The sequence below is a fragment of the Gopherus flavomarginatus genome, chromosome 5, assembly GCF_025201925.1.
Source record: "Gopherus flavomarginatus isolate rGopFla2 chromosome 5, rGopFla2.mat.asm, whole genome shotgun sequence".
NCBI lineage: Eukaryota > Metazoa > Chordata > Testudines > Testudinidae > Gopherus > Gopherus flavomarginatus.
The window spans coordinates 144,594,996-144,618,722 of record NC_066621.1 but is presented as its reverse complement, the minus strand read 5'-3'; the positions used below and the strand labels follow the sequence as shown (position 1 = coordinate 144,618,722).

Sequence of the window (23,727 nt, the reverse complement as noted above, 5' to 3'; positions counted from 1 at the left end):
AAATAATATATAAACTTTCCCAAATTGACTAAGATTAGCATTGAAATGGCTGAGTGGTCACTGGCAATTCCATAGGCTTCCTAAAACAAATGCAATTGTGTCACGCTGATCAACATTTTCCAATTATTAGAGCTGGTTGAGAATTTTTCAATTCAGCATTTTTGTTGGAAAACACTGATTCTTTTAAACTGTTCATGGGACAGGGTCAGTTTCCACTAATTTCTCGATTTGAAAAACTTCTGGGGAAATAAAGTTCTGAAATTGCTAAAATGGTACACTTCAGCATTTTTTAAATGACAAAATTTGTTGCTTTGGTTCCATATGACTTTTCAGTTAGAAATCTAAGCTAATTATATATTTTTTAAAATTAAATATGCAAAAAAGGTCAAAACCGAAACACTTCAAAAAGGCTGAAATGAAATGTTTCAACTGACACAAGCCTGATTGTTTCTCAGATTGTTGGTTTGTGTCAATTTTTGAGATTTCGACTTTTTGTGCCGATTTGGAATGGGATTTTTTTTTTGAAATCTCAACATTTTTCCAGGGATGGGAAAAGCATTTCCCACTCAGCTGTACTATAATTATTCATACCCAGCTGTTAAGTTATTAACTGTTCCTGTGAAGTTTTCTCCAAGTGTTTAGAAAGGAGTCTATTCTGGAGGAAGAGTAGCGTGAGGCTTCAAATGGTATCCACATGCAACTTAATAATGACTGAAATGTTTGTGAAGCGCAGCTTAGGAGTTCTATTTTGATGTTATCTCAGACTGTGTTTTGAGGAGTTCCCTAGCAAACCTGTTTGTGTGTATGAGCTCTAGTTCTTTTATGTCTCCAACCCTGAGGAAGGAATAGGTGTGTCTAGCTTTCTCCTCTGAAACTGCTGGAACAGATTGTGCAATTTTTTTATAGTGCCAATTTCCTTCTGGGCATTTTGTCATAATGGGAAAAAAATAGGTTGTGTCCCCAGAGCTGCATACATTGCTTACACAAATATGGCTAAAGCAGGGCCCCACTTGAAGTCTGAGGCAGGACTCACCCGGACCTTGTTGTGGTCCCTGGTCCATAAAACACATAGCTGTGGATCAGAGAGCAGCTAAAATGGCATCTGAAGCATTTATTTTCAGTTGCATCCACACGCAGGATGCCGGGTCCTATAAAAGTTAGAGAACATTGTGTTTTCATAAGCACACACGCCTCTGCTTAATGTAGCATCTGGGTTTGGCTGCGCTTTCCTCCACTATGTCTAATGCATTCATTTCTGCAGACTCATTGGCAGTTCTACAAACTCCCTCTGACTGGGTTTCTAGTGCCCAGGATGCACGTCACTCACTTAGCCATTCACATGTTTCTTACAATGCCCCCTCCTGAGCTTGTTGAAGTTGATCTTTTTCCTAACTCCGCCGTCATTTTCTTAGCTAATGAGTAAGAGTGCACCAAACACAGGAACTGAAGTCTCCCACTAACTTTAGGAAGTTTTACCTTGAGCAGTTTTCTTGGGTTTACCTCCCCCTGCATGGTTAGCATTGGAAGGGAGAGGATGGAGACCACAGCCGTGCTGGGCTCCAGTTGAAAGGCTATTTTCTGTCAGTCTTTCATTTAGAGTGGTTGGTTTTCCTAGAATGCAGAAGGCAGTTGGAGGATTTTGTCATTAAGAGACTGCACAAGCTACATCGTGCTAAAAGGTGAAATCAGCTCTTAAGGAGTCATTTTACTTAATCCGCTGTTAGATTTCATGATTATAATGTTCATGGCTGATAGCGCATTACAGGTACCGATGAGCAACAAAATACACTGAAGTGGCTTTAGAATTCTGCAGTGACAATGGGCCACGTTGCTTGGCCACTGTTAAGCTCAGGGGCTCCTACCCTTCCCATGCTGAAGGGAATCAGCTGCCTCTGTGCCATCATCTCTCCTAACATTGAACCCTGCATAGCACATAGGGTTTGGGATCTGCAGCTGGGGAGGTGTCAGGTTTGGGGAAAGAGGGCAGAGGAACGGAGTGGGGCTGGGAGGGATGCACATCTTTCCCCTGGCCAATAAAGCCAGTGAACAATTCATGCAGCCTAGAGCATATCACTTTTGCTCTCCCTCTGTACTGAGGTTTCTGGGTGCAGTGGCAACTGGGGAAGCCCTGGTCGTGTGGAACAATTGATGCTGCACTGTTGGGAAACCAAGGAAAGCTACAGTGGCCCTGAGTGCTGGCATGGAGGCAGAGATCTACCCAGGTCCTGTAGGAATCTGTAGGGCCTGGATTGGGGGGGAAATTGCTCCCCATTTTGTGGGAGCAAAGTCTGCCGCCTTGCAGAATGATTGAATGGCTCCTCGTAGGTAGGGGTTCTGCCTTCCAGATCTACAGGTATGTCTATGGCAGGGGTTAGCTGGTCCGGTGTCCCAAACACTTGGCACAATCAGATCGATGTATTTCCAGAGCAAGCCTTTCACGAGGAACGCTACTGTTACTTTAACAGAGACCGTTCTCCTAAAGCTTTGTCATTCTTCTGTGAGTTTTACATTTCCTCTCTGAGTCCCAGAAATCTTCTCCCTTCCATGTCTCATGTATCTTCTCTCAGCTTTGAGCTAATATTGCTCCCATCCTAGCTATGCCCCCATTGAAGTCAATGAGAGTTTTTCCATAGACTTCACTGGGGGCGAAGTTAGACCAAGGCTGAGTATTTTTTAAAATCTCACCCACAGGGCCAGATTTTAATAGACACAGAACCCAAAACTCTATTTGACATTAATGGGAGCCTCAGGTGCTCAGCACCTCCAACTATCAGGCCCATGACATTTGGTCTCTGGCTGATTTAATTAGCTAAGCCACATAGCGTTGTGCATTTTCTTTCTTTTCTTTCTGAGTCAGTCCAGAAATCCTGCCTTTCTCTTGGACACTGGGCCTCTGTGTTGCTGGTAAAGATGGTTGCTCAGCAACCAGCCTTACTGTGCTGGTGAAATGTCAGCTTGGTGGTAGCCATATGATTTGTGTCCAGTATGCTGTTCAGAGACTTGAAAACATAACTCCGGCGATTAACTTTGTGCTATTGTTGATTGTCTTAGGAGAAAAACATCATCAACACAGAAGGACCGAGAGTTCTTTGAGGTAAGAAAGAGACATTCGTGGATAGACGCTGAGCTTTTTCGCTAATCCTAAAATAAGCTGAAATGAGGAAGCGTCAGAAATGGTAACTGCCCTGGGTTCAAGATATTGGGCCAGATCATCAGCTGATCTAAGCTGACTTAGCTCTGTGGAAGTCAGTGGTGTAAATCAGTATCCTGGCTCCGGGCCAGGATACCTAGTGGTGGAGAAAGCAGTGAGTTGTTTAAATTGTCACTAACACACTTTTTCAGAATTGTTCCTGCTGAGACAAGACACTGAGGAAGTGGGTCAGCCACGAATTTTGTCCTGTGTTTTTCATCACTTTGTGTGCTCTTTTACTCAAATTTTGAAGGCCTCCGTGTTGTTCCTCATTGTCCCTACAGAAAATAAAACAAAGCAGCTCAAAATCTTCATGAGCAACCCTACAATAACAAAGCAGTTTGCCTTTGATGAAAGGAAAAAAATCAGCAAGAAAATAGAGTTCAGTTTGAAACTTCCATTCGGGTTAAATCCAAAGATCACAATTCCAGCTGTGAGCCTAGCACTGTGTGATTCAGAAATGTAACACTCTTAAAGATGACAGTAACATATCCCATCATTCATAGTAATGTTTCTAGATGTCTGTGCAGGAATAGCTCCGTGAACAGGTTTTGACAGTTAATTTCCAGATACCATATGTCACCAGATTCATAGAAAACCATTTGAAACCAATACGATATTTTGGACTCCAGTGGATTGTGATGTGCTTACTTAGGGCTTGTTCATACCTGAAACGGTACAGGAGCGCAGCTGCGGAGCTGTAGCACTTCCGTGTAGACGCTACCTACACCAACCCGACAATATAGTTAATCCACCTCCCCAACAGGCTGTTACTAGGTTAACAGAAGAATTCTTCCATTGACCTAGTGCTGTCTATACCAGGGGTTAGGTCGGCACAGCTACAACCCAGAGGTGTGGAGTTTTCACACTCAAGAGATGTAGCTATAGCTATGAAACTTTCTGGCCTAGATCAGCTCTTAGCAGAAATTCTATGTAATGGGGACATGTTCAGCCTGTGCCAAGTATCCCTGGTATTTAACCAGGTGCTAACGAGGTGAACATCTAAGCTTTGGTCTTTTAATACTGAAGTTGCCAAGCCAGGATAAGATGCGGTGATCTCATTATCTGTCGTAATATTCGGCATGTAATTTCGTTTCCAGTCTTCTTGATAAATTTTTAAAAAGTAATGTCTTATTCACCACTTAATCCCTATGACATTGCAGTGACTCGGTGTGGGGAGACACTACTGTTCCCAGTTGAAACACAGGCAGACCGAACAGGACTCAGGGTGTTTGGCTTCATGGGAAGTGTCACATTAAGAGACATTCCACTGTGCCACAAGTCTCTACTGTAAAGAATATGCTCTGATACTGGGTCATATTCTATGCTGATGTATCTCTGTTGACTTCAGTGGAGTTACGCCAGCAGATAATTTGGGCCTCCCCTTTGTACGCTGTGGCCTTCTCTGTAGCACAGCCGTATTCAGTAAGATTGGTCTCTGTTTCTGTTTAGTGCTTCTACAACTTCTGTACATATGTGGCCTGGGTGGTGTTCAGACGGAAGCACTTCCAAGAGATTCAGGAAGAAGTGGGCAGGCTTCTTCGCTCTGACATATTTAACCCTGCATTGAGAGAAAAGAACAGCCCCAACCTGCAGAAAACAGATGTCTCTGCCGATCAGAGGAAAGTTATCTTTCCCTATCACAGGTACCACTCCTTGCTTGTTATCCTGGCACGTAGGGGAGCTCGCACTGCACTCCCGGGATCAAACTAAAGCCCATTTGTTTTTTCTGAAGGAGTGTATATGCCAGACGCCCAGCGATAAAGAGTGTCGTTGGCCAGCGCTCGCCGGTGCTCAGTACGCTACTGCCCTTGCCCAAAGACAACGCTCAGTATCTCTTCCAGAACCATTACCTGCATCGGGGCAGAACCCTTCCAACCTGCAGCAGCAAGGACCTGCCGGACTACTCAACATTTGAGCTTACACCCAAGTAAGGAGCTGTTTCCGTAGCTGTTGGCTGTATTTCTGCAAGGGATCGTTGACACTTAAGGCTCCTGACTCCATGTTGCTTCCCAGACCCAGCAGGAACAATGTAGTCCCATTGCATGGTGGGGGAGCAGGATCTGGGGACTTAATTGGTCCATGATTCCTGTGCACATAGGCAAAGTTTTCCCTCAGGGTAATGCCTGACCCAACAAAAGGTAAAGTTCTTTTCAATTTTCCATATAAAATTGCAAATTCCATGCCCTACCCCAGTTTTCCTTAGCCCTGGTGCTTCAGTTACATCAATGACTCTTTTTGAAACAGGGTTGGCATCATTGGAGCCCTTCGCAGCAAGTTCAATCCCCACACTCTCATGCCTATTGGGGTGATAGAGGAGGAGGAGGAGGAGAAGAAGGAAGAACAACGAACAAAGAGAAACAGTTTGTCAGCCAGTTCATATAACCTGGCTTTGTCATCCCCCAGAGGCACCCAAGTTGGAATCAGTCGCCCGAGCATGGTACTCTCAAGAGTAACTACGGAGGGGGACTACTCTGAGAATGGGTAATAGAAATGGCACCCTCTAGCACTGAGGGTAATTCTAGCATGTATTAAGTAAACCACTTTGAAGCTTCATGTTTAAGAGCAGAGGCCATTTGTTACAGGTAGTGCAGCCTAGTGAATAGGGCACTGGACTAGGATTTAGGAAACCTAGGTTCTGTTCCTGGCTTGGCCACTGACTTGCTGTATGACTTTGGGCAAGTTATTTCCCCCACTTGGTGCCTCAGTTTCCTCATCTGTAAAATGGGGATAATGATACTGACTCTCTCTGTAAAGCATTTTGAGATCTATGGACCAAAGGAGCGAGGTATGATTATTATTTATTCCTTTAAAATTTGCATTGCGAGAAGATTCCTGGAAGGATTAAAAGTTCTGGAAATGATGGTTTTATGGGAATTTCCTCTTACATTTTTAATATATTATCTTTACTCATTTTTGATTTCCATAGCGTTTCATTGGGCTTTGCACATATGCATCTCTCCATACTAATGCATGACAAATGTTGATAAATGAATAGCAAAGTTGAATACCACTATTTAAAGATATGGGGCAGATCCTCAGTTGTTGTAAATCAGTGTTGCTACACTAAAATAAAAGGTTCTGTGCTGATTTACTCCAGATGCGGAGCTAGCCTGCAGTATTTATTATATAGCATTTATCTCTTATCTTTCGTTTTCACCAGTGAGGAAAATAGGTCCTAGAATTCCAAACACCAATTAAAATATGCACTTGGGATATCAACTTCATGAAACAAAAAGCTAATCAGTCTCTAAGAAAGGATAAGATTATGTCCTGAAGTCTTGAATTCTGTGACTTTCAAAGACCTCCATGACATTTTCTGCTTCAGCTCTGGGATGGCAGGGTTGGAGCTCCCAGCCATCATGGGACCCTGCAGCTTCAAACTGCCGGCCACAAAGTTCTGAGGGACTGCAGGTGGAGGGGCCTCAGAGTTCCCAGCCACCATGGGTGGTGGGGTCCCCCTGGAGCTTCCAGCTGCTGGCCGTGGAGCTCCCAGCCATCCTGGGCAGCAGGAGCCCCACAGCTCCCAACCACTGCAGGTTCCCTGGAACTCCCAGCCTCCTGAGCTGTAGTGGGGGCTTAGGAGCTGTCAGCTGCAGTGGCAGGTGTTAGGCCCCTCTTCCCACAGCAGGGGTTGGGCTTCAGTCATCCCCTTCCCCATGGGGCTCAGTCAGCCTCTAGTCAGGCCCCCTCCCCCCTTATCTTTAGTAAAAGTCACAGACAGGTCATGGGCTTCCGTGTATTTTTGCTTATTGCCCGTGAGCTGTACGTGACTTTTACTAAAAATAACCGTGACAAAATCTTAACCTTAGTCCTAAGAAATTACCAGGGTTTACCTATAAAACTGTCCGTATTCTGTTACCATTACCATTAGCGGAAAACCGTAGTGAAATTCTGGCCCTTTTGAAGTCAATGAGAATTTTACCATTGATTTCAATGGCACCTGCATTTCTCCCTACTGGCGCTAACAATGAAAGAAAACCAAAGATGGGTAGAGTTTTCTGAGAGCTGAGAAGAAAACTTTAACATCTCAGTGTATTGTTTAAAATGCTATCTATGGGACCGCTACGATCTCCTCATGTACATAAATGTTGACTGCGACGTGCTTTGTTCAGAACAAACACTTCTATATTATGCATTTCTGCATTAGGGAGGGCAAGTTAGTGAGAAGACAAATACATAGATATGGTCCTAGGTAAATGCTCTTTTCTCATGAAAAACAGATTGCTGCTACAATATATAGCAGAAGTTCCAAACACCTGTCCCCCACCCCACCCCCCACTGATGCGTTTATCTCATTCTCATAACCTTCAGGTTTTGCCAATATTAAAGTTTTATTTTTAGAAAATAATCAGTAAAGTAAGATGGCATCGTGTGTAACATGACTTTAATGCTCTCACATATGACCTGAGAAATAGCACTGAGAGGAGGCTGGATATCTCACTGATCAGAGTCTAATGATGATACTTCAAGGGCTAGATTTTCTAAAAACTTGGTAGGGCCAGTGTACGTCCAAAATGCACATACTGCTTGGTTTTGGGAGTCCCCAAAGTCCCCTATGTGGTGTATTGAGAACTGTACTGAAATTGTAGGTTGTCACTTTAAATGGCTTTTTCCTGGTCCTGCTTGCAGACTAGGGGTTTCTGTAAGGAAGCATGTGATCTGGGTCTAGCAGCAGTCAGGCTGGAGGCAGACAGCCTGTAGTAAGGTGAGGTGAATTGTGCCTCGCTTTCTTAGGGAGCAATCTGATTTCTTTCTGGTTTTGGGCTCTTATGTGTTATCATTCTGAATTCTAAGAAATAAAGCTGTTATTTTGCAACCTTTCAGCAAGAGTATTATTGTGTTTATCTAACCTCTCAGTGTGTATGCTGTGAACATAGCATCCTACAGCACTTTTCCCCCACTGCATGATGCAGCACAAACTAGGCCAACTAGTAGGAGTTTGGTGGCTACAGAAAGGTTTTCTTCTCTTGATCTGTGCAGAGACCTCCATTGACCCTGCATGGACTGAGGGGTGTACATGGCCCAGCTTTCTCGCTACAGCCCGTGTCCCTGAATTTAAAATGCAATTTGCCCCATCTGCAGAATGAGCCTGATACCCCAATACACTATATATTGGCTTTACTCAGGGCCAGACATTGCCTACCACATGCAAATTAGACAAATGGTCTGAAATCGACATGATGAAATTCAATAACGACCGGTCCAAAGTACTTCACGTAGCAAGGAGAAATCAAATGCATAACTACAAGATGGGGAATAACTGGCTCAGTGGTAGTACTGCTGAAGAGGATCTGGGGGGTAGAATGGATCACAAATTGAATATGAGTCAACAATGTGATGGAGTTGTGACAAAGGCTAATATAATTCTGGGGTGTATTAACAGGATTGTCACATGTAAGACAGGGGAGGTAATTGTCCCACTCCACTGTGCAGGAGAGGCCTCCACTGGAGCACTGTGTCCAGTTCTGGGCACCACACTTGAGGAAAGATGTGAACAAATTGAAGGGTCCAGAGGAGAGCAGCAACAATGATAAAAGGTTTAGAAAACCTGACCTGTGAGGAAAGGTTAAAAAGACTGGCCATGTTTAGTCTGGAGAAAAGAAGACCGAGGGGGGACCTGACAGCAGTCTTTAGATATGTTAAGGGCTGTTACAAAGTCGTGTGTGATCAGTTACTCTCCATGTCCACTGAAGGCTGGACAAGACATAACGGGCTTAATCGGCAGCAAGGGAGTGTCACAGGGTAGCTGGTTCCTGTAGCTAGGCTGAGCCCAGCTCTCCTGGGCTAGAGCTAGGGAGTCCAATCCAGTCATTTAGAGAGAGCTGGGCTACACTGGGCCTTTGAAGGGCTGCTGGTGGGTGAGATTAGCTGTGCCCTAGGGAGACAAAGCCACATTGGAGTGGTGCGAACCCCTGTGGTGGGTCTCCTGGAGCAAGGGGTCCAGCTGCTCAGGGGGGACAACCTAGCCAGACCTGGGAACCTGCCTGAGGCTCATGAGGGAGGTGGAGCTGAAACCTGAAAGTAAGAACTGAGTTGTGACTGTCTTTCTGCTTTATGTGCTTTTATTATGAAAATAAACCTCCTTGAAAGAGACTGGGCACAGCAGTGGACGCTGGGGGGCTGGGGAGAAGCCTGGCCCAGTGACAGGGAGATTTAGGTTAGATCCGGCCTGTACAACTCATAAAGCGGCGAGGGCCACATTACCCCAAAGAAAACAGCTGAGGGCCGAAACCCCTGGGCCCTGTGGAAACACCCCCGCCCAGCACCTCCTGGCCCCACGAAAACACCCCGCTCCAGCACCGCCTAGCCCTGCAGAAACAAACCCTCCTTCCCCAGCGCCACCCCACCAAAACAGCTGTGGGCCAAAAAGGAAGGTTAGGGGTTGGGAGGTGATACTTGATTTTAAATCAACCAGGAGCTCCCAGCTGAAGAGGTGGCTGGGAGCCCTCAGGGGCAAATTAAAGGGTCCAGGGCTCTGGTGGCTGGAGGAATCCGGAGCTTTGCGGGGCTGGGGCAGGGATTTAAAGGGCCCAGAGCTCCTGCTGCTGAGGGGAGCCCGAGCCCTTTATATCCCAGCCCCAGCCCATCCGCTGGAGCAGCGGCCGGGATTCAAAGGGCTCTGGGCTGCCCGCAGCGGCAGGGAGCCCTGAGCCCTTTAAATCTCAGCCGCAGCCGGGAATCTCTGCAGGCAGCCCAGAGCCCTTTGATTCCCGGCTGTGGCTGAGATTTAAAGGGCTCTGGGCTCCCCACCGCTGTGGGCAGCCCAGAGCCCTTTGACTCCCAGCCGTGGCTGGGATTTAAAGGGCTCTGGGCTGCCCGCAGAGCACTGTGTGCGGGTGATTTAGAATGCTCCCTCGGGCCGCACAGTGAGGCTCTGCGGGCCGCATAGTGAGGCTCTGCGGGCCGCATGTGGCCCACGGGCCATATGTTGTGCAGGCCTGGATTAGATATTGGGGAAAACTTCCTAACTATAAGGGTAGTTAAGCTCTGGAATAGGATTTTACAGATGGTTGTGGCATCCCCAGCACTTTTAAGGACAGGTTGGACAAACACCAGTCAGGAATGTTCTAGGTTTACTTGGTCCTGTCACAGCGCAGTGGGATGGACTAGTTAACCTCTTGAGTTTCCTTCCAGCCCTACATTTCTATGAGTTGCAAAATCAACTGATGTGTCTGCTACTGAATTGTAGAGGTGAGAGAGGTTGTCTTGCAGCTATTAACACACATAGCAGGTGCCAGGCAATCCCTTTGGCCTATGTGGGAGAACCAGCTTCATCAATCAAGTCAGTGGTGAATAATCTCTGGTCATGGAGTATTGAGGAATAAGTGGCCATTCCAGCAAATGCTTTCTGAAGGCAAAGGGAGGATCTGGAACAGACTCATACTCAGTTAATTCTGCCTGTGAGGCCTCTCCCATTGAACCCACAGCTTCTTTCAGATCGAATTGTCTGGCACTCCTGGGAAACAAACTGTTGCAGGAACTCACTGGGTGAAATCTGTGGTTTGCAGATCAGGCTAAATGGTCCTGAGGCTCCCTTCTGGCCAAAAAACCTAGGAAAACATAAATCTAGCCCTTACAGAGGGATTTAGGCCTGATATTTTATGGTAATCTCTTAAACAAACTGGTGCTTTCTGGAATGGACTGAGAAATCCCAATACTCAGATTCTTTAGTCAGCAGGATGCTTACCAGAGCCTGCAGGTAGACTGAAAGCTTGCTCAGTCAGAAGAGACTCATATTATCTTGGAGGAAGTGGAGTTATGTGTCTTACACAGGTAATCCAAGCTTGTTTAAGCATGTAAGCAAGCCCCTGCGGCCTGTCCCACATGACAGTGAATCAGACTTTCAACAGGAGGGAGTGAGTCAGAAAGGGCGCTTGAGAAGCTTAATTCATCAAGCCCTTGCTGTTCTGCCCAGGAGAATTTCACTCAGAAATATCCACCCTTGATAATGATACGGTAGAGCCAGGAGTCATGAAACATTGCTCCTGGCTTTCCGCACAGACTCTGTGTGTAGTTTGTATCAGGGAATTACAGCAGGTTGGTGGCTTCCATGAATGTGGTTTTAAAAAAGCGAACCCCAAACTAGTTATGTGTCTTGGAATAAAAACCACAAGAGCCAGATTTCCTGTATGAAGTACAAGAACAAATGTCCATAAATGGTAAAAACAGACAGACGTGTCCATTATAACCACAGGGTTCGGTGCCATGACTTCTATTGTGTTACCATGTGCTTCACTTCCTCATGGCTGCTTTTTCCATTCCTGTTATTTAGCATGGCTAGCTACATGGCCCAGCATCTTGACAGGCTTTTTACAAAGACTCTTCCATTCATCTGCACCATATAGGGAATGTCAGCCATTCCACTGTAAGCAGCTATTTTTAGACATTTATAACTGTGCTGTATAAATTCATGCCAGGCAGAAACTTGGCAGAAACCGTCTCAGCTCCAAAATCAGTTTGTAAGAGAAAGAAAGTAATGTGGTCACTGGTTAGGTCTCAACTCCAACCCTTAGCAGTTACTGGCTTCCATGGGGAGGCAGGTGGGAACGGTGGGGTTAACATAGTCTGTAGCTCATGTGAATCAAGAGGTAGAAAGAAGTGAGGGAGTCTGAGGCCTTGTTAACCCTGGGGGGGGGGCAATCCTGCCAACCCTTATTCCACAGATGAGGACTATAGCCATGGATTTGGGGAGCCAGCACAGGAGGCCTGCACCCTCTTCATGCTGAGGATCAGAAGTCCACGTGGATCTGCAACTAGAAACATAGGAACTGCCATATTGGATCAGAGCGCAGTCCATCTTGTCTAATAGCCTATCTCTGACAGTGGCTAGCACCAGCTGCATCAGAGGAAGGTGTAGAGACTCTGTTTGGATCAACTGGTCATTTCCCTGTACAAAAGGAAGCACAGCAGCAGGAGAAACACAGCAGGAAGCACTGCCATTTGCAATCCATAGATTGTAGCAGCAGCTGCAGATAGGCAGAAAAATTCACCAGCTCCAGACTGTCAAGGATTTCCCCAGCACCCAGCTTGAAGCAATATTTATTGTTTGTGGCTGAATCTTCAGGGAAAAAGACCCCCTGGAAATTAGCCTAAGATAGAATGAGCACTTCAGAAGAGTTGTAGATGTGTTGTTCCCAGGATATCAGAGACAAGGTGGGTCAGGTAATATCTTTTATTGGACTAATTTCACCTGGAATGGTCTCTTGCAACACGTGTTCACTCCTTATCTGTTCCACCCTTCTATTTATCTGTGACACCCTGAATACCTTTCCCAGCCTTGGAAAAGAGTTCCATGTAGCTGGAAAGCTCATCTCTTTCACCATCAGACGTTGGTCCAATAAAATACATGATCTCGCCCACTTTGTGTGTCTATTTCAGAAGAGCAATTTTTTGACTTTTGAACACTCCAGTGACACAAAACATCTTGTGGCAAAAGGCCTTCTGGGTTTTTAGCAGACAAAAAGCCCACTCCCAGACTTGCTCAGAGATTTTTCATCCTCTGCAAAATCGGAAATCCTAGAATTTTCTTTTGTTACTAGCTGTGTGAATTTAGTGGAGGTAAAATGTGCTAGTTCTTCTATTTCCCCACAGATCAGCTACACCATAGGCAGCAGCAGCGTTCCCATACATTGCCCAGACAGTGTGCCTTGACCTGCCCTGGAGGGACCTTCCTAGGGCAAGAGAACATTGGGTAATCTCCATGCCATTCAGTTCTTGCCCTTTCTTATTGACAGTGCCAACCAGGGGCAGGTGCCAGTTGTGGGGTGGTGGTCTCTCTGATGTGTACACCTGTCTGCTGGGAGCTGGAGTGAGACCACCAATTGGATTTCACACATGGCAGCACGTAACAACTTTTTTGACTTTTTGTGATTACTGAATCAGGTGGGAATTTAACTGGTGACCTAAGGCAGCGGTTCTCAACCAGGGGTCTGGGGACCTGGGGGACCGTGAGCAGGCTTCAGAGGGTCCACCAAGCAGGGCCAGTGTTAGACTCACTAGGGCCCAGAGTAGAAAGCTGAAGCCCCCCTGCATGGGTCTGAAGCGCAGGGCCCTGAACCCTGTCACTCGGGGTTCACTGAAGCCTGAGTAAAGTAGCTTCGTGGGGCCCCCTGTAGCATAAGGCCCCAGGCAACTGCCCTGTTTGCGCTCCCCTAATGCTGGCCTTGGCTTTTATATGCAGAAAAAAAGTTGTTGTGGCACAGGTGGGCCGTGGAGTTTTTATAGCATGTTAAGGGGGGCCCTCAGAAAGAGAAAGGTTGAGAACGCCTGGCCTAAAGGGTGAAAACTGCTGAATGCCTTTCCCTGGACCAGCTAGTGCCTTACTCACCCCTAGCTGGAGACTATTTGCTCACCAGATGTTTTTGTTTCACTCCCCTTTTCCCTTGCTTGGAAAAGGAAGCAGCCTTTGCATCCCAGCTGAAGCTCTGAAGATCCTTTCAGTTCCCTGCCTTCCCTAGCTTTGCGCGGCTCCCAGAAGCAGACACTAGGTCCCTGCAGTCCCTAGATGTATTAGTGGCCAGGGAGGCTCTGCGTGCTGCCCTTGCCCTGAGGGCTGGCTCCGCAGCTCCCATTGGCCAGTAACCACGACCAGTGGGAGCTATGGGGGCAGCACCTACAGGTGTGAGGGCCGCATGCGGAGCCTGCCTGGCCGCTCATCCATCTGGGGCCTGCAAGGACCTGGCGTCCGCTTCCCAGTCCCACGGCAAGTGCCGCTGGGCCCCCACACCCCGAACCCTCTCATGCACCCCAACCCCCCTACCCTAGCCTGGAGTTCCCTCCCGCACCCCCTCCAACATCCCAACCCCCTCCCAAACGCCTCATCCACAGTCCCACTCCAGATCCCACACCCTTAGCTGGCGCCAGCACCCCCTCCTGCACCCCAAACCCCTCATCCCCGGTCCCACCCCAGAGCTTGCACCCCCAGCTGGAGTCCTCATCCTCCTGCACCCCAACCCCATGCCTCAGCTTGGAGCTCTCTCCTGCACTCTGTACCCCCCATTTATAGCCCCACCAGGAGCCTGTACCCCCAGCCAGGAGTCCATACCAGCCCTCCACCCCAACCCCCAGCCCCAGCCAGGAGTCCTCTCCCGCTCCCCAAACCCATAATCCTGGCCCCACCCCAGAGCCCTCACCCCCTAGCCAGAACCCTCATCCCCTCCCACACCTCAACCCCCTGCCCCAGCCCAGTTAAAGTGAGTGAGGGTGCGGGAGAGCAAGCAACGGAGGGAGGGGGGATGGAGCAAGTGGGGGCGGGACCTCAGAGAAGGGGCAAGGCAGAGGCGGGGCCTCAGGGAAGGGGCAGGATGGGGCAGGGGTGTTCCTGGGGGGTGTAAATGCATTTGGTTAAATTAATGCCTGTAATTCACTGCGCTCCAGCAGAATTTCATGTATCGAGTAAAATAGCTGTGGTTCATACCTCATTATAAACATTTGCTATAAGATATGTGCAGCTTATAGCAAAGATGCCAAATTGTAAGGATAAAAATAGTTGACCCCAACTCTCCTTCTGTTACGGCAAAGAGGAAGAGAGATGGAATGAAGCTGCAGATTTTGGCCTAGGAATATATTATTGTTCCTTAGGCCTGAATAATAACTCTTCAAGGCTCCAGATATTGTCTGTTTCTGCTAGGACAGCACCTATAAACACCACTATTAAAGCCAAAGCATCTGCATAAGGATTCCTTTCTGAGTTAGATCTGGACATGTCAGTACGAATTTCATTTGAGGTAAGTTCTTTTCCTGGTCCTGGATTTTGGCAGCTCTCTTTTCCTTTGGGAGTACAGCCTCAGTCTGTTTAAGACAGCATCTGTCTTCTGGAGTCTCTGGGCCAGGCCGCTCCCTGATCCATAGAAGCCAATGGAGTTACACCACAAGGATAACTTTGACCCTTTCTCTATATCCATAAGTTGAGTAAACACTGTCTGTCCAATGACCAAAGTGTGACTAAACTCCAGAGCAGGTTTGCAAAACTGACTCCTTGCTTTGATTCCAGGCCCATGTACATGCTGAATCTGTCACGTCCAGTGCTTGGATATGAACCATCCCACCAAAAACCTTGCACTTGCTCACACAACCAAAGACATTGATTCCAGGATGCAAGATGTGCAGCTAAGACCACAGTCTATATATTTCTATTGCACCCATGGTACTGATTGACTTCATAGTGTTGTAGGTTTGAGGCTCATTCACTCCCCGAGTAAAGCTCCCAGGGATGAAATGGGAGTTTTGTGTTTGTCTCAGTTGCAGGATCAGGTGTGCACTCCTTTCCACAATGTTGAAGCTCCCAAAGAGAATTCTGGGGGCAGAGGCTGCTCGGGAGGGGCCCTGTGGCATTTATGAGAGTGAAGGAGAACAATGGCCAAGATAGCTGCCGGTATTTTGCTTGAGATCTAGGCAGATCTTAGAGGATCTAGTTTTGGGTGCTGAATCCATTTATTCCATGTGTGTATGAAACTCATCTCCCTGCAGGAACAGTCCAGTGGAAACTCCATGGGGGAATCTCATGGCCTTTCTAGTCTCCTCTGTGGGTATTCCCATTTACAGATAGGTCTGGGCCATAGTTAAGAGCTGATATGAACAGCAACCTGAGGGAGTCTCTGGCAGGGCACAATAAGAAATTCTGTTGGTCCTAAAGAACCCAGGAACTATGCTGCATATTCTGGAGCATCATCTTCTGGTACTGCATTTATTAACTAACTGTTTACACATATGAATACAGAGCACTCCTGTAAGAAGAATGTGCCATATGCTACATTAGTACAATCCTCTGTAGTGCAAAGGCAGATGCCACAGTGTGAGAAGAGCAGAATCTGACCCCTTTCAGGGTTTCATTGTACACTGTTTCTCTGGCACATTTGGTTATATGGTTCTCAGATTGCTCTTACCTGACAAAGGAAGACAGAGAGGAGGGATGAGGAATAACACAAATAGGGTGAGCAGCACAGGCATCTCCACAAGGAGTAGATGGTTTTGCCAAGACAGCCCACCCCAATCCACCAATTAGGCACAGATCTTCCCAATCAGGACTACTCCAGAACAACTATATGGAGTTGCAGTGACCAGAGTGCTGCATGAGCTGCTGTTTTCCAGCACTCTGTCACACAGCCCTTTGAGTCTTCTTGAAAAAGAGGCAGATTAGTAGAAGGCAGATTAAATATCCCCAATATAAAGACCCAGGCCATGCAAGCAGTTGTCCCTTGGCTGGCTTCTGAATGAAGGTGATAATCCTTTGAGCGAGTGCTTCTACTGCCTTTTAAAGTAAAGTACTATTTGTTAATGTAATATCAAAGCACACCGAACCTGAGTTGTGAGCTGTCCAAGTATGTTTGCCCAGTTAGAGGGTGGAGTGTTTCCTGGCCCTGATAAGCATTGTGCTTCAGTATTGTTGAGGATTAGGTATTAGTTCCATGTGTTGTCCCAGAGAAGTGCTGACAGTTAACCTTTCCTGTGTTCCTCCTGTGAAATGGGTGTCGCTTCACTGACTGCTAATTAAAGTAAATGAAGCTATGGCAATTTAGACCTTATCTGCACTAGAAAGGGTTTGTCAGCATAGCTCCTAGTGGAGACGCAGCTTATACCAGCTAAAGAGCTCTTGTGCTGGTATCGTTTATACCAGTTCCCTGAATAAAATAAGTTACATCAGCAAAAGCATGTTTTTGCTAATATAAGTGCTTCTACATTGAAGCTTTGACCAGCATAGCCATGTCAGTTAGGAGTGTGATTTTTTTCCACACTTCTGACATAGAATCATAGAATATCAGGGTTGGAAGGGACCTCAGGAGGTCATCTAGTCCAACCCCCTGCTCAAAGCAGGACCAATCCTCAACTAAATCATCCCAGCCAGGGTTTTGTCAACCCTGACCTTAAAAACCTCTAAGGAAGGCGATTCCACCACTTCCTAGGTAAACCATTCCAGTGCTTCACCACCCTCCTAGTGAAAAAGTTTTTCCTAATATCCAAGCTAAAGCTCCCTCACTGCAACTTGAGACCATTACTCCTTGTTCTGACATCTGGTACCATAGCTATGCCAGCAAAACTTTTAAATGTAGAGCAAGCCTTATACCAGCTGAGGAGTTGGTCAAATATTTAAACGTTGATGGAACTATTGTTGTTTTTAAACTACTGTCCTTATTTCTCTCTCACTGAAGGGTCTGTGCACACATAACAATATAGCTGTATTTTCCCTGGCAAGGTCTTGTACAGAACTCTCCCATACAGCCCACTTTCACCTCTCTGTCTTTCCTTTTCCTTATACTGGAAGTCTTGCCACACTCAACACTGTGAAAGCCAAACGCCTAATCCTTGCCCCAAAACAGAATCTTCCTCCTCCCTATTCCAGTGCTCTTGACAATTCTCCCAGCCTCCCCTTTGCCTCTTCCTCTCGTTCTCTCCTCATACCCAGGGTCTTGCTAAATCTTCTCTCTCTCCAATGTACAAATGCTAGTCCAGGGTCGGCAACCTTTCAGAAGTGCTGTGCCGAGTCTTCATTTATTCACTCTAATTTAAGGTTTCGCGTGCCAGTGATACATTTTAACATTTTTAGGTCTCTTTCTAGAAGTCTATAATATGTAACTAAACTATTGTTGTATGTAAAGTAAATAAGGTTTTAAAAATGTTTAAGAAGCTTCATTTAAAATTAAATTAAAATGCAGAGCCCCTCGGACCGGTGGCCAGGACCTGGGCAGTGTGAGTGCCACTGAAAATCAGCTCGTGTGCCGCCTTCGGCATACGTGCCGTAGGTTACCTACCCCTGTGCTAGTCCATGGCTTGGCTGTCTCCTGCTTTGACTGTTGTGACCTTCCCCTCATCTGGCCTCCCTCATTTCCATCTTATTCCTCTCAGTCCAACCAGAATGCAGTAACTAAAACCATCTCCATTTCCTGCTTCTTAGATCACAGCCCTCTCCTCTTTAAATATGTCCTTCATGCTTCTCATCCTCCCATTCAAGGTCATGGATATCTCTGTCCTTGTTTACATCCCTACTTTCATTTTTACAGCACTTTACCACTCCCTTTGTTCCCTTATTATTATAGTGAAGCTGGTAGCAATCTGTATATTTAGGCTGCCTAACATGTTCCATTTTTTATTATTTAGATTATAGTTAAGGCCCTGCTTAACTTGCTATATTGCGGAAATTGTGGATTCTGCAATATGAGGCTGCCACCACAATTTCGACAGCGGGAGCCCTGCAATATGCTGGGCTGACTGTAGGAGCCCCAGCTGCCCCAGAGCTGAGAGTGGGAGCCCCCCACCCACCAGCCTCAGCCTCCCACTCTCAGCCCTGGGCAGCTGACAGCAGAAAATCGTGGAAAAATAATAATGGACTTTATTATCTCAAATAATAAGATCCATTATTACTTTCCCACAATTTTCCATGGCTTGTCCACAATTCAGCCACAATTTTTTGACAATCATCCCACAATTCAAGTAAGGTCTTTATTGTAGTAGCACCTAGAGGCTTTAATCCAGACCAGGACCCCATTGTGCTAGGTGCTACACATAAGAGACAGCCCTTGTCCTCAAGAGTTTACAGTCTAATTAGACAAGACAAAGGGTGGGGGAAAATTAAATAGCATTATCCCCATTTTACAGATGAGGAACAGAGGCCCTGCCAGATTGTGTGACTAGCCCAAGGTCACATAGAAAGTCTATGTCAGTGCTCACAATTGGCCCTAGATATCTTGAGTCCCTGTCCAATGCTGTTTTAACCATGAGACCACTCATTCCCTCTTTCTCCTATACTCTTTGGGCTTAGTAATTAATGTATTTCCTTGTGTTAGGTGATCTCCATCCTGAACTCTTCATTTTTCATCAAAGGCCAGACTGACAAGCTGTGTTTTCCCTTTTCCAAAGCAGTGGAAAAATCAGATTTGGCCTCAGTAGCATATGGAACAGCAACAACTTCTCCTAATGACTTTCCCTAAATTCTTGAAATGTGGCTAATGCGGGCACATTAATCATAAAATTTATTAACTGATGAGCTGGAAGCATGAAACTCAGATTTGTTCACTGCAGCTCAAACATACCATTCTCTAGTTCAGAGGTTTGGAGAAAGCCAGAGACAGTTTATGGAATTGATGGTAGCTTTTGCAGACATTGCCTATTGTTCAAATGCAGGAATATGTATCAGTGACTCACTCATTAAACAGCACAATGAAGCAGTCCAAGGAAAGTTGAGTATTTCTATGCTTTTTAAATCCTGTGGGAAGGAGAGAAGGGGTGCAATGCAGGGCTGCCTGGGGGGGGGCAAGTGGGGCAATTTGCCCTAGGCCCCACAGGGGCCCCCAAGAGAGTTTTTCAGGGCCCCTAGAGCGGGGTCCTTCACTTGCTCCGGGGGCCCCAGAAAACTCTCGCAGGGCTCGAGCCCTCAGAGCTTCTTCCACTCCGGGTCTTCAGCGGCAATTCGGTGATGGTGGGGTCCTTCCACTCTGGGACCCGCTGCTGAAGTGCCCCGAAGACATGTGTCAGGGGTCCTTCCACCCTGGTACTCACCGCAAAAGTGCCCCGAAGACCCACAGCAGGGGGTCCTTCCAGCCCGGGACCCGCCGCCGAAGTGCCAGGTCTTCGGCGGCAATTCAGACGCGGGAGGCCCCCACTGCTGAAGACCCCAGGGCCCCTGAATCCTCTGGGTGGCTCTGGTGCAATGGGTTAGGACACTAGTCTTTGTTCTTGGAGACCAAATGCAAAACCCAGCTCAGGTCACAACTAAAATGTGATTTGGTGGTCTTGTCCTTGTCCCTGTTAACTAAGGAAATAGGTGAAACTCCCTCCCCCAGTTTTCAACTGTTAAGTGTGTTTGATCCTTGTTCTGGCTGTTTTTCAGGCTTTCTGAAGTACTGAGAAACTAGACACTTACCTGTTCCAGCTTGCAGGGCTGGCAGAGCCGAGGAGCAGTTTCTTGCTCTTGTGAAATTCTTCCTTCTGAGCTGGGCTGGCCTTTCCAAAACTGTGCAGGAAAATTCCACTTTGAGGCTATTAAGCAAAAATCTTCTAATTTTTGTTGCTAACACATGGAGCAGTGCTGCTTTTCCAGAGCTCATTTTGAACTTGCAAATTTTTGTGATGGCTGTTCTAAGCCATACTGTCTGCCACAGGCCATGAGGTGCCAGTGTGGCAGCATTGTCCCAGCCATGTCCCCTTTCACATGGCCAAATCCTTTACACGTGCTGCATGGAGGGGTGGCAGAAGAGTCCCCTGCACCAGGATGATATACTCATGGCCAGTTACCCAAGCTTTGCACCCAGACACAAGTCATGGTGCAGTGCAAAGAGTCCTCTTCTCAACCCAGGATGTAGGCCATATAGAGTTTGAAGTTCATGGGATTTTCATTCATGAAAAGGCAACAGCCCGTGAATCTTTGTATTAGAGTTGGGTGAAAAACTGTATGGAGAAAACCTAAAGCTGCAGGTTTGGATATTCCGATCTAGACTGGAATGTGAATATTTGGGTTTAGGTCACCTACATCCAGCCATATGCATTAACTATATGGACACCCTTAGATTTCTCATACCTGATTTTGAAAGTTAATTGTGGGGTCTACTGTTTGAAAAGAATAACCTTATGATGGAGATATACCTATCTCCCAGAACTGGAAGGGACCATCAAGTCCAGCCCCCTGCCTTCACTAGCAGGACCAAGTACTGATTTTGCCCCAGATTCCTGGGTGACCCTCTCAAGGATTGAGCTCATAAACCCTGGGTTTAGCAGGCCAACGCTCAAACCACTGAGCTATCCCTCCCCCAACCTTAACTGCTATTGTTTAGGGTACACATACTGAGCTAAGTCAGAGTGCCTAGCAGTTAATTGCTCATTCACTCCCTGAGAACATGAGAGGAAAATTTCTCTTTCCGAGCCTCCATAGTATGGTGCTATATGCCAGAACTGACAGCAATCTTACTTTTCAGTCATTAATTCTGAGCCAGCTTGCACAGTATATTATAGCATCAATGAAAGGCAGCTTTATAGGGAGTGTCTACAAGACTGTTGTATTGTACGGTAACTGTTAGTCATGGTATATATAGGGAAAGACTTTTCACACTCTGCAGTTTTATATATATATATATATATTTAAATAGGCTTGGTTTTGCTGTGAGCTCCATGAATAGCTCTTTCAGCTAGATTTTTGTTGCAGCTTGTTTGATTACATATTCAGACCACTCTGGTTATACGTGCAATGTCTTCAGCAGCATGAATTGGAAGTCGGTAGTGATTCAAAGCTGTGTTAGGCAAAGCTCTCTACAGTTATTATCTAGTACAGTGGAGGAGAGGGCTTGGACATTGCTTGGAAATGCCACTTTAGGCTGCCACTTTATTCTTTTTTGTGCAGACCTGATTGCTAATGTCACTTATCAAAATCCTTTCACTAGGATTATATATGTGGGGGACTTCACAGGCAGAATAGGAACAGTCTCAGTCTTCCAACTTTGTTGTTGAACCAAATCACACAAGCAAGTCTGAATTTCATTAAATGTCACATACGTGTAGATACTGGAGTGAAGATGCATAGGACACCCTGCAGTACGTGCCATAATGTTGATGCTATAGATAGAAATTAATAACAAACTATAATCACACTTTGTTTTCTATTGTACTTGTTCAAAAAAAGATGTAACATGCAGTTTTAGCAATCTGATACAAAACATACCACATGGAAATAAATCAATGCTTAGGACCAAATTTTCTGGCGAAGTAAATGGACCATTGGCATTTTCATTGACATCAGAGGAGTTTGACCCATTATTAGCCACAGAAAATCTGGCTCTTATATTGTAAACTCTTTGGGTCAATGGCCACATTTTAATACAAAGAAAACTGGATTAAGGCAGTAGGCAGAATGGGGCCATGCCTAGGACCCCAGCTCCTGGAGTTATGTGATTATAGCAGAGTCTCAGATTTCATTTATATAAAAAAGTACATTTCTAGCCCTTGAGATTGTGTAGTAAAAGCACAAAAATATGACCTAAGTGTAACCAAAGCAGTGGTGCCTGCCTGAGTCTGCAGAGAGCCTGAAACAATAGTTAGGCATATCCTTATCTCAACTGAGTATCCATATACACAAATGGCTACTTATGTAGGCAATTACCTGTTTTGAGGAGGTTCTCTGCCTGCAAGAGATGTGTGTTCTAAGAGCTGAATAAATGGCCCTGAATGTACAAAAACTGCGTAGAAGCATAGTTGTATTTACACTGGGATCTCCTCTGGTGCTTAGATATCATGGTGATATTTCTCTTAGACTACACAGTACATAATACATCTGCAGCTTCATTAAAAAGATTTCCTGGTGAATGATCTGGCCATCTGTGACATAGTGGGAAAGATCTGTATTATTTTTTATGAATATGGTATATGCTTCTCGGTGCTTGCTATGGCATCAGACCAAAAGGGTTGTTAAAAGAACCAAGTAGGATAGATAATACAGTGTCACAGATAAGACTCCTTGAAGAAACAAGGGGTAAGCTGTTTACTGGGGAATACTCCGTATCTGGCTCTAGCTAGGCTGAGAATGGTTTACTTTTTCTAAGAATAAGCTGAGGGTCAAGAGAAGGACACGAACATTTCAGGAACCTGGGCCTAGAAGAGGGTGGAGGTTGAGTGAGTGGCCCGAGGCTGCCCATCAGTGAGAAATGACAGGCTGGCAAAGAGAGAGAGAAGCAGCAGCAGCTAGGGCATTGACTTCTGAGAGCCCAGATATGGAGATAACTGACTAGCTGAAACGTACAAAGGAAAGATTATGAGTTAGGGAAATATATACCTTTACTATGTTTACTCTTTGCTCTATGTGCTTTGTACCTGTGGTGAATGAATAAATAATGCTTTGTTTTGAAAAAGCTATTGTTGAGTTGTGTTAACCACCCACAGGTCCTTGGGATGTACAGGTGCCAAACTGAACTGGGCCAGTTGTATTAACATAGTTGAAAAGGGGTGGGGAGGCTGAGACTCAGTTCCTGAGTGGTTGAGCTGTGTGGTTGCACTCAGAGTGAGGCGTGGGAAGCCAGTGCTGTCACCTAAGGGGTGCACTTGAGAGGAGTTAGAGACTAAAACACATTTCACCTGTAATAGACACACCATGAACACACAAGTGCTTTCCCATTTCAAACTGTGACTTGTTTAGGGCTATGCTAGCTTGTGTCTCAGTAGTGCTGATTTTCTGTGATTATTTTACTAAAAGTCCCACCTAACGTCTACTTGTAAATCCTTTTGGTCTTACTTGTGAAACAGAGACAAGGAAAACAAGAAATGTTATCACATTTGCCAGGGAGCCCTTGAAAGATTTTAGATGCCTCAGTGCTCCTCAGGATGCTGCAAGATTTTGAAAAGGTATTTGTAAGTGCTAGGAAAATACTATTAGTAGTGTTGCACCTTTGCAGTTATAAAATTTCTCTGCTATGTGACGGAGCCATTAGCAAGCTGAGGGCCCAATCCTGAGAGCAGGTGAGTGTTCTCAGCTTTTCAAATGGCGGTGAGGCCACTCAGCACTTTACACATTAAGCCGCAACTGCTAAAAGTAGGCTGAGGCTTATTAACATGAAAAAAGA

At 46.0% G+C, this 23,727-nt stretch overlaps 1 protein-coding gene across 2 annotated transcripts in view; it reads left to right on the top strand.

The window, feature by feature from the left end:
- PPP1R36 (protein phosphatase 1 regulatory subunit 36) overlaps positions 1 to 8,016 on the top strand; it is a 28,050-nt gene extending 20,034 nt beyond the window's left edge. For both annotated transcript variants that reach the window (XM_050952664.1, XM_050952665.1), the window contains 4 exons: positions 3,052 to 3,094; positions 4,643 to 4,836; positions 4,926 to 5,120; positions 5,438 to 8,016. In XM_050952664.1, coding sequence (XP_050808621.1) covers positions 3,052 to 3,094; positions 4,643 to 4,836; positions 4,926 to 5,120; positions 5,438 to 5,678 — 673 coding nt within the window. In that variant the 3' untranslated portion in view covers positions 5,679 to 8,016. The remainder of the gene's footprint in view (positions 1 to 3,051; positions 3,095 to 4,642; positions 4,837 to 4,925; positions 5,121 to 5,437) is intronic.
- Positions 8,017 to 23,727: the final 15,711 nt, after the last annotated feature.